At 44.4% G+C, this 17,079-nt stretch overlaps 1 protein-coding gene across 12 annotated transcripts in view; it reads left to right on the plus strand.

Annotated features, from left to right (window-relative positions):
* The window catches only part of ATP10D (ATPase phospholipid transporting 10D (putative)), a 58,242-nt gene that overhangs the window by 25,606 nt on the left and 15,557 nt on the right, over window positions 1-17,079 (plus strand). For all 12 annotated transcript variants that reach the window (XR_008332256.1, XM_053403562.1, XM_053403564.1 and 9 more), the window contains 8 exons: window positions 1,331-1,446; window positions 4,148-4,400; window positions 7,074-7,288; window positions 8,553-8,735; window positions 10,028-10,619; window positions 11,726-11,832; window positions 14,254-14,380; window positions 16,496-16,680. Coding sequence is in view for 11 of the 12 variants with exons in the window: in XM_053403562.1 (XP_053259537.1) it covers window positions 1,331-1,446; window positions 4,148-4,400; window positions 7,074-7,288; window positions 8,553-8,735; window positions 10,028-10,619; window positions 11,726-11,832; window positions 14,254-14,380; window positions 16,496-16,680 (1,778 nt within the window). In the remaining variant the exon portion in view is untranslated. The remainder of the gene's footprint in view (window positions 1-1,330; window positions 1,447-4,147; window positions 4,401-7,073; window positions 7,289-8,552; window positions 8,736-10,027; window positions 10,620-11,725; window positions 11,833-14,253; window positions 14,381-16,495; window positions 16,681-17,079) is intronic.

Consider the following 17,079-nt stretch of genomic DNA (forward strand, 5'->3'; position numbering starts at 1 on the left):
AGGAGGCCCCTGTTCCCAACTACAGTTCTCACAGTGGTTTAACAGCCAGTCCCTCTTCCCAGGGACCTCTAGGAAATCAGCTGTGTGGTCTCCTAACAACTCTCATATCACCTTTAACAAACTACAGTTCCCAGGGTTCTTTGCTGAATGCCTGATTCTGCTTTCAATGTATAATGCAGATGGGGCTGCTATGAAACTATCACTGGCTTCATTTGCCATCATAACGTAGAGCACATGTTTTGCCTGTAGAATCTCCCAGGTTTGATTCCTGCTATCACCGGTTACAATGATCAGGCATCAGATGATATAAATATAGCTGCAGCTGCTTTGAAATCTCGAATACTTATTTCATTGTTCTGCTGGTGTATAAATAAAGTGAATAACACAAGCCTTGCATGATTTTTCACCCGTATTGTATATTTAAAGCGCATGGCTCTGCCCCAAAGAACCCTGGGAACTGTAGTTCATTAAGGGTGCCAGGAACCATAGCTATGTGAAGGGGTAAACTACAATTCCCATGATTCTTTTTTGGGGGGGTGTTTGCTTTAAATGTACAGCATCTGAATGTGTTATAGGTTTCTGAAAGTATAGCAAGTTAATAGTACTGTGTGCTCTGAGGCATTTTTGCTCAGAAAAAAAGTCATGCTGAATCTAGTGAGGTTTTTTTTAACAAGGGAGCATGTATAGGATTGGGGGACGCGGGTGGCGCTGTGGTCTAAACCACAGAGCCTAGGACTTGCCGATTAGAAGGTTGGCAGTTCGAATCCCCGTGACGGGGTGAGCTCCTGTTGCTCGGTCCCTGCTCCTGCCCAACTAAAAGTTCGAAAACACGTCAAAGTGCAAGTAGATAAACAGGTACTGCTCCGGCGGGAAGGTAAACTGCGTTTCTGAGCGCTGCTCTGGTTTGCCAGAAGCGGCTTAGTCATTCTGGCCACATGACCCAGAAGCTGTCTGTGGACAAACGCCGGCTCCCTCGGCCTATAGAGCAAGATAAGCGCACAATCCCAGAGTTGTCCACGACTGGACCTAACGGTCAGGGGTACCTTTACCTTTACTTTTATGTATAGGATTGCAACCTTCATCAGCTTATTTTTTAGATGATTTTTAAAATATAAAGCCAGGACAGTTTAGAAGCTGATTGATAACTTTGTTGTCTGTGTTCTCCAACCTGGTGCCCTCCAGATCAGCAGGACCTGATTAGAGTTGTCCAAAACATCTGGAGGAGGCACCAGGTTGGGGAAGCCTGTACTACTCTGGTCACTGCCTTGGAACGCAGTGCCATTCATAGTTTTGATTTTGTTAATGGATTCTTTATCTTCTTTTTAAACAGGTCACGGGTTTTGGCTAGGTGCCCATCCAGACCCACCTCTCTATAGTAGCGGGAAGCAAATTGCTCCAGCAATGGGAGCATTTTTTATGTTCTGGACAATGATAATTTTATTGCAGGTAAGTTTGTGGTTTGGTTGGTGCTGCATTCTTTAATACTACTATACTAGAAAGCCAAAGTAGGTGTGTTCCAGAGCTTTTTTTAAAGAATTGTAGAACCGTGGAAGGGACATTGGCGCTTGTCTAGTCCAGCCCCTCTCTGCTCAGTGCAGGATCTGTAATGCAAGGTGCAACTTCCCTGACATATGGCCATCCAACCCTCTGGAAACCCCCTTGTTTCTCCGCACCCTTCTTAAAATGTGGCGCACTGAACCTAGAGACAGTACTCTGGATGCAACTGAGAAGTACAGAAATAATAATAATTATAAATAGAATGGACCCACTACCTCTTATGATCTGGGCCCTGTGCTTCTGGAAAAGCAGCCAAAAATTGGATTATTGTTTTTTCAGCACTCACGTTATACGGGTGGCTCATGGTCAACTTAGGATCAGCTGAGATGCTTAGACCAGGATTAGCCAATGGGCTGCCCTTGGGATGTTGTGGACTACAGCTGCTGTTGGCCATGGGCAGCATGGCCAATGGGCAGGAATGATGTCTGTATCACCTATAAGTTTCATAGTTGACAACATCTGGATGACACCACAATGGTAATCCCTGGCCTAGATCTTTTATCCATTCTCTACTTGTTTTCGTTGTTCTTTTGTAGCTAAATTCAGGACTTTGCATATACAGAGGTCTCCTCGCTTACGTGCGTTCGACTCCCGCGCATATATGTGCAGTGCCGGGAAATAATTAAATCAATCTACTTTAACTGCAAAAAAGTGCAAAAACGGCCTGAAAAGAGCAGAAAAACCAACTACCAATCCAGGAGCATTTGCACCAACCTTTCAGGCTCATTTTTAATAGTGTTTTTCAAGGGTTCCCAGAGGTTTTGATGATGTTTACAGGCTTTTTAGACAGTGTTCCCCACTGTATGTGATTTCACGTCTACATGCACGACCTGTGAACGTAACCCATGCATTAGTGGGGAGACACTTACATCATAGCTGGGTAACAGTCTGAGTTTGTATTTTAATCCTGGTTCTGTCTACTGCCATTCTAGTTGTCCCAGCTTTGTATCAGCTGCATATTTGATAAACATCTGGCTACAGGATCTGATAAACATCTGCAGGATCTGATTTCTTTCCGCAGGGCCTGTAAGACAGAGTTGTTCTGCCTGGCCTTTGGCTTGGAATCAACTTGATCCCCTCCCCCTCTTTCCTGTCTCCTTCTGTGATGGAACTCCTATTTGGGGACTTCCCTGGCTTTTTTCTGGCCCACGTAGGACCAGTCTGGATAGTTGGCCTTGGTGAAGACTTGACGTTTTCATCCCCCAAAAAGTTTTTGATTTGAGTTTCTACTGCAATGAGGCTGCATTTTAATGTTGCATTTTAATCTTGTTTTTAAGTTGTATTTCGATCAATTGTTTTTATACCTGGTGTTAGCCGCCCTGAGCCCGGTCTTGGCTGGGGAGGGCGGGGTATAAATAAAATTTATTATTATTATTATATTACATCCTTTTCCAAGTCACTTATAGAACCCTGTGGCACTTCACTTGGGACCTTTATCCAAGTTAATGTAGTGCTATTAACAAGCAGTAGTTGGGTGCAGTTGTTCAACCAGCTGTGAGTTAACCTAACATTAATCTTGGCAATCCCATGACAGGCTTTCTCAAATAATTTGCTGAAATCAAGATACACTATGCCCACAGCATTCTCACGGTCTGCCAAACAAGTAACTATCGAAACAGCAGATGTGGTTGGTCTAAGGTGACTTATTTTTGATAACGCCATACTGTCTGTTCTGTTGATTTTTAGCAAGATACAATGCCTTAAGAGAGAATATTATGAAAATGATTTATAGGTGGTACATGACCCCAGTCAAGCTTGCAAAAATTTATCATTTGCCCAATAACAAATGCTGGAAATGTAAAGAAACTGAAGGTACTTTCTATCACCTTTGGTGGACGTGCCCAAGGATTAAGGCCTTCTGGGAAACGATATATAATGAAATTAAGAAGGTGCTTAAGTGTACCTTTTACAAAAAACCAGAGGCTTTCCTCCTGGGCATAGTAGGCCAATTGGTGTCAAAGAAAGATAGGACGTTTTTTATGTATGCTACAACAGCAGCAAGAGTTTTACTAGCAAAGTATTGGAAGACACAAGAACTACCCACGTTGGAAGAGTGGCAGACGAAGGTGATTGAATATATGGGACTAGCAGAGATGACGAGCAGAATCCGGGACCAAGGGAAAGAGACGGTGGAGGAAGATTGGAAGAAATTTAAACTTTATCTTAAAAATTCTTGTAAAATTATTGAGTGTTAAAATGTCATGGGTAAAGAATAGCAGATTTGCAGCGATATGATTGGAAAAGAGGAAAGAAAAGGGTTATAGAAAGGAATTTATAAGTAATTTAGACCAGGGGTTGCTGAAAAAAGTTTAAAACAGGGATGCAGAAAAGAGAGGCATGGGGAAGTCGCTGAAATTGGGTATATGAAAAAATTTATGAAATTATACATGTTTATATGTTTGTTTGTTAGTGTTTGTTGTTTGTATTGTCTTATATGTTGAAAAACCAATAAAAAATTTTATTAAAAAAAAAAAGATTTTTAGCAAGATACACCCTTCCACTAGCCGACTCCAGACGTTTTCTGGTGCACTTGAGGGCAGGATCTGACCTCGTGAGCAAGCCATACTAAATCCGCTTCTTGCCTTGACAGGTTTTGATCCCGATTTCTCTTTATGTCTCCATTGAATTTGTCAAATTGGGGCAAATCTATTTTATCCGGAATGATATTGATTTGTACCATGAACCGACGGACACCGGGATTCGGTGTGGATCGCTGAATATTGCCGAAGACCTTGGGCAGATTGAGTACGTTTTCTCTGATAAGACCGGAACACTCACTGAGAACAAAATGGTTTTCCGAAGATGCAGCATTGCGGGGATGGAATATGGTCATGAAGAGAACGGTAAGGCTGCGGGAGAAAGCTGCTTTTGTACCAGGAGCTGGACCTCAGTGGTATTCGGGCTGAACGATGGGGGTGGGGGTGCTCCTTCAGGTATACTGGGCCGAGGCCATTTAGGGCTTTAATGGTCAGCGCCAACACTTTGAATTGTGCTCAGAAACGTATTGGGAGCCAGTGACAAGCATCTTATTATAGCCCCCGTGGCATCTCTTTAGTAGTCGTCTTTTTAGTCCACTTTTTCATGTTCTGTGTTCATTACTTGTAGTCTGTATAAAAGGATGCGCTAGAAAGCGACAGGCATGTTGGGCCTGTAAACACAAAATTCTTAAAAATGTGGCGTATGCCTTTTTATCCCATGCAGGCTCACACTGCTTTGCCGTGGGGCCCTGTGCATGCTAAGGAAATTCATAAAACCTTGATAAGGATGGAACCATAGAAACGAAACTGTAAACATGCATACTGCAGGTTTTCATCCATTCAATCATATATATACATATTTATCAGTAAGGCTTGTATTGGGTAAATTAAGCTGTGCTCGTTCGTGTACTAGATGTACTTTATAAATCAGTCTAGCTCTGCAGTGATCATTGAAGAAGTTTGCCCTTTCAAGCAACAAGGCCTAAATCTGCATGAAATCACAAACCAAATCCATGACAACAGAGGATGACTCACTTTGCAGTCCCCATGTAAACTGGCCGGTGTATCTGAGGCCGTTCATTTAGGAAGACGGCGATGCCCTCCAGTGGCACATTAGGAAATTGTTTGAAATCAAACAAGCAAACGCCGGAAATTTAACTCTGGAAAGCTTTGTGTACAAGTTTCAGTAATACTGCTAGGAAATGCATGCAGCAAAAGATGGCATTGTTGAAGATTCAAGCACGTATCATATAAATATTATCAGTGCTTTTTTCTGGAGAAAAAGGTGGGGGAACTCACTATAAAGTTTGTTTGTTTGTTTATTGCAGACCCATCTACAGTGCCTTCCCACCCCACCCTGGGCAGTGGCTAAGCCCTTCGTGGCTTAGGGCCCTCATATTTATGGGACCGCCTCTCCTGGTATTCCCCACAGAGGACCTTAAGGTCCATGAATAATCATAGTTTAGAGGTCCCGGGCCCTAAGGAAGCCAGATTATCCTCCACCAGGGCCAGGGCCTTCTCAGTGATGGCTCCGACCTGGTGAAATGCTCTGTCCCATGAGACCAGGGCCCTGCAGGATTTAACTTCCTTCCGCAGGGCCTGTAAGACAGAGCTATTCCACCTGGCTTTCAGCTTGAATTTAGCCTGATCTTTTATTCCCCTTCCTTCCCTCCCCCTCCCCTTTTTATGAAGATTACCTGCTCTGGGATCCCACAGCTAATTCTTCCCTGGTCTACTCGCTGGCCTAAATAGGACTAATTTAGCCAGCTAGCCCTGGTGATCATCTAATGTTTATTGGATGGATTTCCCCCCCTAAATTGATTTTTGAATTCTGAATTTATTGTTATTCACATTTCATACGGTATTTTATGCTGTTTTTTTTGTTGCATCAATTGTTTTTAATTTGTTGTTAGCCGCCCTGAGCCCAGTTTTCTGAACTAGGAAGGGCGGGGTATAAATAAAAAATATTATTATTATCATTATAAATGTAATATGTGATTAATAAACTCAAGCATACATTGATGTGGATTAGAAATGGCCACAACTGTACGGATTACAGATATAAATGGATTTTGTGTTTTTATATATGTTGGAAGCTGCCCAGAGTGGTTGAGGCAACTCTGTCAGATGGGTGGGGTTAAATAATAAAATTGTTGTTGTTGTTTTGGCTCTGGCGTTGGGTGTATATCCGTTCCAGCCCCCCATCCCACAACAACAACAAAACAATTATTTAATTTCTAAAAGGGAAGGAAACTCCATTCCCTTGAGTTCCTGCTAAAAAACCCAACCCCTGAATATTATGATCACATCAGAATATTTTCGACTGCTAAAGAAAAAAAATAGAGGTGGGAAGTCACTGTTTTTGTTGTTTTGCAGATCTTCGTAATCCTGTAACTTGGTAAATAGAAGAGGATCCTTGATTGTAGATCTGAGTTTTGACTCCCCCCCACCCCCCCATGTCAAATGCCAAATACAGTCGTACCTTGGTTCTTGAACGGAATCCATTCCAGAAGTCTGTTCGACTTCCAGAAACGTTCAAAAACCAAGGCACGGCTTCCAATTGGCTGCAGAAGCTTCCTGCACTCAACCCGAAGCCGCATTGGGCTTCCAAAAAACGTTCGAAAACCAGAACACTCACTTTTGGGTTTGCGGTGTTCGGGAGCCAAAATGTTCAAGAAATAAGCTGTTGGAAAACCAAGGTAGAACTGTACAATTCATGGGAGGAAGTCCACAAGGACAAGGAATTCCTTGCTTTTGCTTTCGCTGTTGACTTGGGACTGCTAAAATGGAGGTCCAGTTGAGTATCTCGAAGGTCATAATACAAAGACCAGTGGCAGGTGGCGTGCGGCACATAGCTGCTGCTCATAATGGCTGTATTTGTTTATTTCGTACCACCTCAGGCTCCGTGATGCAGGAAAGGTGGGGGTATAACTAATAAAAACATTGAATTCCTTGGGTTGAGAATATGGGACCAGTCATAGATTCATTATTTTACTTTAAAGAATCATGCGGGTGATCTCTTTCTCTCTGTCTGTCTAGCTAAGAGGCTAGAATCATACCTAGATTATGATGATGAAGAAGATGAAGAAGGAATACGCACTTCATATTCCTCTTTGAAGCGTCCGTCAAGGTTTTCCACCTGCAAATCGGGTTATTTCCAGAGTACAAAGTCTTTGAGCCGCTTGTTTAGCTCCACCTCCGCCTTGAGAACTAGTATATCGCGAACGACACAAATGGCCTTCAGCAGCCCAATTGTAAGTGTGTTCCTTGAGCCTATGCGGGACTTGTGTGTGGGCTTCTGGCTGACCTATTCATACATATCTATGCAGGGACACGGGTGGTGCTGTGGTCTAAACCACGGAACCTCTGGGAAAGGGGTCAGCAACCTTTGCCAACCGCGGGCCAGTCAATGTGGTGGGCCGGACTATATGGGGGGGGGGGAATGAACGAATTCCTATGCCCCACAAATAACCCAGAGATGATTTGAAATAAAAGCACACATTCTCCTCATGTAAAAACACCAGGCAGGCCCCACAAATAACCCAGAGATGCATTTTAAATAAAAAGAAACATTTTATTCATGTAAAAACATGCTGATTCCCGGACCATCCGCGGGCCAGATTTAAAAGGCGATTGGGCCGCATCCGGCCCACAGGCCTTAGGTTGCCTACCCCTGCTCTGAGGCTTGCCAATCAGAAGGCTGGCGGTTTGAATCCCTATGATGGGGTGAGCTCCTGTTGCTCTGTCCCAGCTCCTGCCAGCCGAGGAGTTCGAAAGCACACTAGTGCAAGTAGATAAATAAATACCGCTGTGGTGGGAAGGTAAATGGCGTTTCCGTGTGCTCTGGTTTCTGCCGCGGTGTCCCATTGCGCCAGAAGCGGTTTAGTCCTGCTGGTCACATGACCCGGAAAGCTGTCTGTGATCAAACGCCGGCTCCCTTGGCCTGAAAGCAAGATGAGCACCGCAACCGCATAGTTGCCTTTGACTGGACTTAACCGTCCAGGAGTCCTTTACATATCTATGCAGTTCTCACAATCCCAAAGTAACCTGGCAGTGGCTGCTTCACAAGACGCTTTTAAGCAATCCATCTGCAGCAAGGGATGATTTTTTTGCAGGAAGAACTTTGAGCCTTTCAGCCTCTGTCTCCATTGGCATGCAGTTACATTGGAATGTTCATTATATTTATCACTCCTTGCTATGTTTTAATGATTGATCATTGGTTTTCTGATGACTTTAAAATGTCATTTGATGAAATTTAGTTATTTGTCGGATTGCCTTGTCATGTTTTGAAACAATTTAGTACTTGATTGCTGTTGTAGCAATGTACGGATTTGCATTTTTGTTGTTGTACGGTTGTGAGATGCTGGAGAACTGGCCTGCGCACTTGAGTTATAAATGAATAAAATTTCTGAAAAGCTGAGTCTTCCAGGAGCGTGGGCTCATTCCACCTTTGGGGAAGGGGAAGATAGGTAATTTCGACGAGAACCTTACTGTCCTTGTTTTTGCTTGACCAACAAGGAGACTGATGTTGTGCCAGATGAACTCCTTGAAAGGAAGTTGAGGAGAATCACTTTCAAATCCTATACAATATCTGAGACGGTAGGGCTAACGCCAGAGATGGTGTACATCGCTGAATTCTTCATCGCTCTGTCGATTTGCAACACTGTCGTTGTTTCAACGCCTGATCAACCACAGCGAAAGGTAAGGCAGGGGAGAAACTAGAGATGCTGCTGGTGCTTATATATATGTGTGTGTAGTAATTATTATTATTATTTATTATTTATACCCCACCCATCTGGCTGAGTTTCCCCAGCCACTCTGGGCAGCTCCCAACAAATATTAAAAACACAATAAAAGATCAAACATTAAAAACTTCCCTAAACAGGGCTGCTTTCAGGTGTCTTCCAAAAGTCAGATAGGGGTTTATTTCCTTGACATCTGATGAGAGGGCGTTCCACAGGGCGGGCGCCACTACTGAGAAGGCCCTCTCCCTGGGCGGCCACTCTCAGTCACCAGTCTTGCTGCCACATTCTGGATTAGTTGTAGTTTCCGGGTCATCTGCAAAGGTAGCCCCACGTAGAGTGCATTGCAGTAGTCCAAGCGGGAGATAACCAGAGCGTGCACCACTCTGGCGAGACAGTCTGCGGGCAGGTAGGGTCTCAGCCTGTGTTCCAGATGGAGCTGGTAGGTAGCTGCCCTGGACACAGAATATGTAATGCAAATTAACACACAGTAAGACACCAAACATTAAAAACTTCCCTCTACAGGGCACCCTTCAGATGTCGTCTAAAAGGCAGGTAGTTGTTTATTTCTTTGACATCTGACGGAAGGGTGTTCCACAGGGCAGGTGCCACTACCAAGAAGGCCCTGTGCCTGGCTCCCTGTAACCTCACTTCTTGCAATGTGGGAAACCCCAGAAGGCCCTGGGAGCTAGACTTCAGTGTCTGGGCTAAATGATGGGGGTGGAGACGCTCCTTCAAGTATGCAGGGCCAAAACTGTTTAGGACTTCAAAGGTGTACACCAACAATTTGAATTGTGCCCGGAAATGTACTGGGAGCCAACAAAGATCATTTAGGACCAGGGTTATATGGTCCGGGCAGCCACTCCCAGTCACCAGTCTGGCAGTCGCATTCTGGATTAGTTGTAGTTTCTGAGTCACCTTCAAATGTATCGTTATTTGTACTACTTTTAGCTCTTTTCTTTTCCCATTCATAGATATACTTTACATTTTTATTCTAAGCATATTGGCATATCTTTCTTAGAACAATACTTTAACATATAGGAGTCTTAAATTTTTATTTCTTTTCTACGGGAGCTTAGGATCTGGTTTCAACACGTTAAAAGGCGTTGGGTGTAATACAGAGGCTTTGCTTGTCTGTTTTGTGTACAGGCCTTTGGATTGTATCCTTTGTGGCTGCTGATTATATTATTATTATTATTATTATTATTATTATTATTATTATTATTATTATTATTATTCCTGTTTTTACAGAGGCGATGGATTCCAAAAAACCGAGTTCCCACTTCACACTTTATGGACCTGAAGCAAATTTTCCATAAGTTATCTGCCCGAAAAATAAGCCCCACCTCTGCTCGAAGCTCAGGTATAGCCGAATCAGAGTCTGAAAGCTTGCGTTCACAGAAGCTGTCCATTTTCCGTGTGAAGTTTCCGTCATCTCTTTCGAATCAAAGCTCTTCGTCCGGAAGCCCAACCAGCTCCATCCTTTCAGGGCACGACCAAACGGAGACCTCGAGTAGATCAAAAGAATTGGCACCCGGAACCGGGGCTGGGTCATCTCCTAAAGGCGATCTGTTCTATGAAGCAGAAAGCCCTGACGAAGCGGCCTTGGTTTACGCTGCCAGGGCTTACCAATGCCGTTTGCAGTCCAGGAGTCCCGAGTTGGTGACGGTACACTTGGAACCTTTGGGACTGTTGACGTTTCAGCTGCTGCACATCTTGCCTTTCGATTCCGTCCGCAAACGGATGTCCATTGTGGTGAGGCACCCCATTTTGAACCACATCGTCGTGTACACCAAAGGAGCAGACTCTGTCATGATGGATTTGCTGGAGAAAGACCCAACAGGTATTTCTGAGAGCCAGTGTGGTGTAGTGGTTAAGAGCGGTAGTCTCGTAATCTGGGGAACCGGGTTTGCGTCTCTGCTCCTCCACATGCAGCTGCTGGGTGACCTTGGGCTAGTCACACTTCTCTGAAGTCTCTCAGCCCCACTCACCTCACAGAGTGTTTGTTGTGGGGGAGGAAGGGAAAGGAGAATGTTAGCCGCTTTGAGACTCCTGAAGGGGAGTGAAAGGCGGGATATAAAATCCAAAACAGGTATGGGGGATGCTCTAGTCAGCTTTCTAAAAAACACTGGCAAACACAGAAGCCTTTAACCTCCAATTCAGACGTTTCATAAACCTCAAGAGTCTGGCCAGCAATGTACGTAATCTGAGAAATAACCAATGGAGTGTTGTGTCAATCCCATCTAGAGGCTGTCAGTGCATGGACAACAGTGGTCAGGCTATCTGAATCCAGGAATGCCCTTAATAGTCTTACAAACTAAGGGTGGTAAAAGGCATTCTTAACAACTGAGGTCACTTGGGCCTCTAGCCATGGTGTATTCTGATGGAGATATTGTACCCTAGGGAATAGTCGTGCCGCTACATTTTACATGAGCTGCTGCCTTGCTGTAGGAAAACCACATTCATGATCAAGGTATCTCCACTGCCAGGCAAAAGACCTGCCCAATGCAAGGTCCAGTAATATCCAAGGCAACGCGATGACCAAGTACAACAATGCAATATCAATATAAACTCTCTATATAGTCTATACAGAACATTGAACAATATGAGAAACCAAATAGAAAACATAGAACCAAATAAACATAAGTCTTATTAAGTCTCTGAAACACAAGGGCCAATCAGTCAAGTTTATTTACTGTTGGTCACCACAAAAATGCAAACAATATTTTGGTACATTTTAGCATAACTGGGCCCCAGGGCACTGGACTCCATAGACTGCACAAGTAGCACCTGTCAAAATTTATTCCCCTATTATATCTCAGGATCCCACTCAGAATATTTTACATAGCTCCCCACCGCTGCCCACCCTCAGGAATTTGATCCTTTTACATAGATGACCCCAATGCTTAGCATTTAACGTTTCCTGCTTTTCATTATCTCAAATCTCAGGTATTAAAAAGATTGACGCGCAGATGCAAAGAATTAAGGAGAGAACTCAGATGCATTTGGATGATTATGCTGCGCAAGGACTGCGCACTCTCTGTGTAGCTATGAAGGTGATATTTCTCTTAATGGTTAACGGTACAGAATTGGCAAAACCTCGGTGCCAGCAATAAAACCGCGAGCACGTTTGCAAAGCTAAGCAGGGTCTGGTGGGGTTTCAGATTGGATGGGGGGCCATTGTGTTGAGATTCCTGCATTGCAGGGAATTGGGCTAGATGATACTCGCAATCCCTCCCAACTCTACAATTCTGTGATTCTTCTGCTTTTTCTATTCTTGAAAGAATAGGGTGCGATTTTACAGTGCATTCCTAAACTGGGTGGAGGATCAGTTGCTGCTTCCAGAGACCTGCCATCTATACCTTCAGAGCTATCTGGGGGTGTAGTGGAAGGCTCCACAATTGCTGTGGTCCTTTGCCAGTGAAATTTTTCTCTGCTGATGGAGAAGCACCTCTGTTTCTTCCTAACTCCCAGCCAGCAGATCTGGAGTTTAGGCTCGTCCAGTTGGGTGGGGGCACCTTTTTCTTGGTTTAGGACGTAGTCAAAGCACTGGTCAGCAGATTATATATGGAATATTTAGAATTTTCAAACATCTCTCCCCCTGATCTGTGTCCAAACCACAGTTGAAAGCATACGGATATGGTCTGGCCACATGGTTTCCCATCACAAACTGATTTCAAAGGAAGGGCAAGTTCTTTTTCTACAAAGGGATGGTTAAATGAAGCCACGCCCAACATTTAAATGAACGAGTAAACTGCATGCACGTGTCAGGACTTTCTTTAGCTATTTTTTAGTATCAATATTGGGAGTTTTTAGGAGGGATTTGTTGTTATTTTAAGCCTGTTATTTTACTTTCAATAGATGGCAGTGGAGGATAGGCGGTTACATAGCTTGAACGTTCCCCAGGATTTTGCTCTCAAAACCTTGGTTTGACATAAATTGCATTTGTCAAGCAGTGCTGTGCCAGAAAAAAACTCACTTCGAGAAACAAAAAAATAGGGAACTTGACTGATTTGGGGGGTTTGTTGTAATAGTGGAAGATGCCTGTCTCAGTCGTATAGTTCTGTAGCCAGCCCCATTGTAACACACTCTGTTATTCCATTTAAATGAAGCAATGTTCTAATTCTTGCAGCACCCCCCATTCTCTCAAATACTCAGCTTGGTAGTTATGTAAGTGACGCGGGGCCACCTCCAAAATACTGTAGATTTGGTGTGCATGTATCATTGCTGGGCATACGCTCGATTTATATCCAGCCTGAAATAATTCAGCCAGTACATGGGCTGCGAGGGAGACAGCAGCAAAGGCCACCGTCTTTGTTGAGTGCAGTTCAGAAAACACATAAAAAAGCAGGGATGGGTGCATTGACTGCCAGCTGGCCAGTCTAGGAGCTCAGAGTGACAAGGCGGAAGGAAGGAAGGAAGGAAGGAAGGAAGGAAGGAAGGAAGGAAGGAGAGTTGGCTCTGGTGTCACCTCCAGACTTGATTATTGTAACTCGCTGTACGTGGGGCTGCCCTTGAGACTGACCCAGAAACTCCAGCGGGTGCAGAATGCCGTGGCGAGACTCCTTACAGGGTCCTCGCTGCGGGATCACATTCACCCGGCTCTATACCAGCTGCACTGGCTCCCGGTAGAGTACAGGATCAGGTTTAAGGTGCTGGTTTTAACCTTTAAAGCCCTATACAGCCTAGGACCCTCATACCTACAGGACTCCCTCTCCTGGTATGTCCCACGGAGGACCTTACGGTCTTCAAACAAAAACATCTTGGAGGTCTGGGGCCACAGGGAGGTTAGGCTGGCCTCAACTAGAGCCAGGGCTTTTTCGGCTGCGGCCCCGATCTGGTAGAACGCTCTGTCACAAGAGACTAGGGCCCTGCGGGACTTGACATCTTTCCGCAGGGCCTGCAAGACAGAGCTGTTCCGCCAGGCCTTTGGCCAAGGCACAGTCTGACCCCCTACTTTGGTACTCCTCATAGAACTCTAGCCCAATGGTTGCCATTAATTTGATTCTGAATTGATTTTAGAATGTATTTCAATTAATTGATTGTGATTTTATGTAAACTGTGTTACTTTTACTGTTGTTAGCCACTCTGAGCCCGGCTTTGGCTGGGGAGGGTGGGATATAAATAAAATTTTATTATTATTATTATTATTTGGTGCATCATACTTCTGCAAGTGGATGGCAAGTTTTCGCTTCCCACCTTGTGCCAAATGATGCTGTCTTCTTGCTCTAGCCCTTATCTCTTCTCTCTCCCCCCCCCCCCCACCTATTGGTATAATTTTCACACCTCGCCTTCTGTCACACATTGTGTTGGCCAAAGACCGCTTGCAAATGGTCAAAGGGACTCTTAAAAAATATATCTGGATATCTAATTTGCTTTAGAGAGATGAATGCTGTGAATTCTTTATTATTTTAAAATGGCTTTATTTACATGACGTTGATCAGTACGGTGATGTTGGCTCTTTGCTGATTCTGCAGGTGTTGACTGATGAGGAATACAATGAATGGTTAAAAGGATATTATGCCGCGGAACACAACATAGAGTGCCGGGACGATCTGCTCCTTGAGTCGATGCAGAAGCTTGAGAACAAATTAACACTGCTTGGTGAGTTGGGAAGAAGATGGTTGTTTTGCTAAACTCCTAAATATACAGTGGTACCTCTGGTTACATATGCTTCAGGTTACATACACTTCAGGTTACAGACTCCGCTAACCCAGAAATAGTGCTTCAGGTTAAGAACTTTGCTTCAGGATGAGAACAGAAATCGTGTTCCGGTGGCGCGGCGGCAGCAGGAGGCCCCATTAACTAAATTGGTGCTTCAGGTTCAGAACAATTTCAGGTTAAGAACGGACCTCCGGAACGAATTAAGTACTTAACCCGAGGTACCACTGTAGGAGCCACTGTATAGGCTCAAACCTTATCAATGAATGCAGCTCCATCAAATGCACTTAGCCCAGTGGGCTTGAACATGCTTAACATTTGTGTTGGACTGTATCCCCGTATCACTTCAATTCCCTGAAGTTGCAAAACTAATCTAAACATTTCTTTTGCTGCTTAATGGGGTTCAGAAGGAGGAGCATAAATTTTTGAGAATGAAAAGTAGACGACTTAGGTGCAATCTGGTGGCTCCTGGGAGCATTCACTGGAAAGTGCCGCTGTGCCACCACTGATTGCCAGCAAAACTTCTCCAGAAATCAGCGCTGATGGCGGAGGCAGCAGGGTGTGTGGGTGCCTCCTTATGGGTTTCTGCCACCTGAGGCTGTGGCTTCACGCTGTCTAATGGCTGGGCTGGCCCTGCCTGGGAGGGCATCCCAGGGGCTATCAGATACCACAAAATTCCCCCTCCATGGGCTGAAAGGGGAAGGCCTCTGCAAGGAGTGCTTCTGATCAGGATTCCAGACGTTGCATTCCATTTCCCCTCCTACCACCCAATTTCCCAATTTTTACCCTTAGCAGGTATCTGAGGCTACTCAGTACTCATCCGGCTGATTCGGCAGGGGTGGAGGAATTCCATCCTGAGGGGTTTTCCCCCACTAAAGGTTGTTTTTGTTACTTGCCCACATAAGGTGGGCCACGTTGCCCACATAAGGACCAGCACTCAGAGAAACTGAGGTTGCTGTTAGGATACATGATTTCATAGGCTTTGATTCTGTTAGAGAAACTACTCCATATCCTTTACGGTTCAGACCAAGGCATCACAAACTCATCCTGGTTCCATATTATTTCACCTGATTTCTCAAACATTTCGGGAAATTCTCTCCCATGTAACATCTGTTAGGTTGCGAATCGGCACATAAGCTGATTCCTCATCATTTACCTCATGTTAGGAGTTGGGAATTATAGCCACTTTGCCTAGAAACCTTTGGTAATTGGAATGGTAATAAGTCTTTTGCAATCCCACTTGGAAAAAAATTATGAACCTTAAATCTCAGCATATTTTTGCTTAGGAGAAACTTGGCATTTCTCAGCTCTATATATAGCCGCTCCCAACTGCTGAGTAGCATTTACATTTAATTGCATTTTTAAAAAAAATTCTTCTATTGTTATTGATTTGATTTATATCCTGTCCGTTATCTAAAAATCCCAGGGCGGGGTACAAAATTAAGAACATAATTTATGTAGTATAATGATAAAAACATAATACAGAGCCTAATGGTAGACAGAAGAAGAAGAAGAAGAAGGAGAAGGAGAAGAAGAAGAAGAAGATAGTATTTATACCCAGCCCATCTGGTTGAGTTTCACCAGCCACTCTGCACGGCTTCTAACAAAATATTAAAAACACAATAAAACATCAACATAATAATAAAATAATCATAACAGTCCCCTCCCACACATTTAGCAGGCCATACATTATTGAATGGCCAAGGGCCTGGGTAAAGAGCAGTGTTTTTGCCTAAATATGTGTAATTACGGCACCAGGTGAGCCTCTCTGGGGAGAGAGCATTCCACAGATGGGGAGCCACCACAGAAAAGGCCCATTCTTGTGTTGCCATCCTCCAAACCTCTCGGTGGGGGGGGGGCACAGAGAAGGGCCTCAGATGACAAGCGAGGGCCCAGGTCAGTTTGTATGGGGAGTCGCAGTCCTTAAGATATTGAGGTCCTGAACCTTGTAAGGCTTTATAGATCAGCACCTGCACTTTGAATTGGACCTGGAAACCAATTGGCAGCCGGTGCAGAACAGTGCAGTTTGACCTAATCCCACTGATTGCTGCTTTGCAGGTGCCACCGGGATTGAAGACCGATTGCAGGAAGGTGTTCCAGAAACCATAGAGGCGCTCCGAAAAGCAGGAATTAAGATCTGGATGCTGACTGGCGATAAAAGCGAGACAGCCATCAACATCGCACATTCCTGTAAATTACTGGCGCCGAGTGATTTCATCTTCATCCTGCAGTCTGATCGCCTGGTGCGTGTGGCATTTGGTTTTTCTGTAGCTGGAACTGTTTGCATTGCTGTATGACCGCAGGGCCAGAGAAGACAACAGCAGCAAACTTACCCACCAGACCTCTTCCGGTTTTTGCTTTGGGTTAATTCATCTTGCAGTTGTCTTCCCCATCTCGCCCCGCTACTGCTGCTGCTCCTCCTTTCCTTTTTGGCCAATGGCTTCACACTGGTCTGTGCAGCTGGGGTGTTGGCAGTGTATCACGGTTCCCTTCGCTTCTAAAAACTGCAGTTTTTTGTAGGATGACCTTTATAAATCCAGTATTTTATGTTAAATGTGAGTGTCTAAGCTGTAAGGCTTTGTACAATTGTACTCCTGAACAGAAGCATAAGTGGCAGTTAATTATTTAAATGCAGCCCGCCA

This window comes from Podarcis raffonei, chromosome 9 (assembly GCF_027172205.1).
Source record: "Podarcis raffonei isolate rPodRaf1 chromosome 9, rPodRaf1.pri, whole genome shotgun sequence".
Taxonomy (NCBI): domain Eukaryota; kingdom Metazoa; phylum Chordata; class Lepidosauria; order Squamata; family Lacertidae; genus Podarcis; species Podarcis raffonei.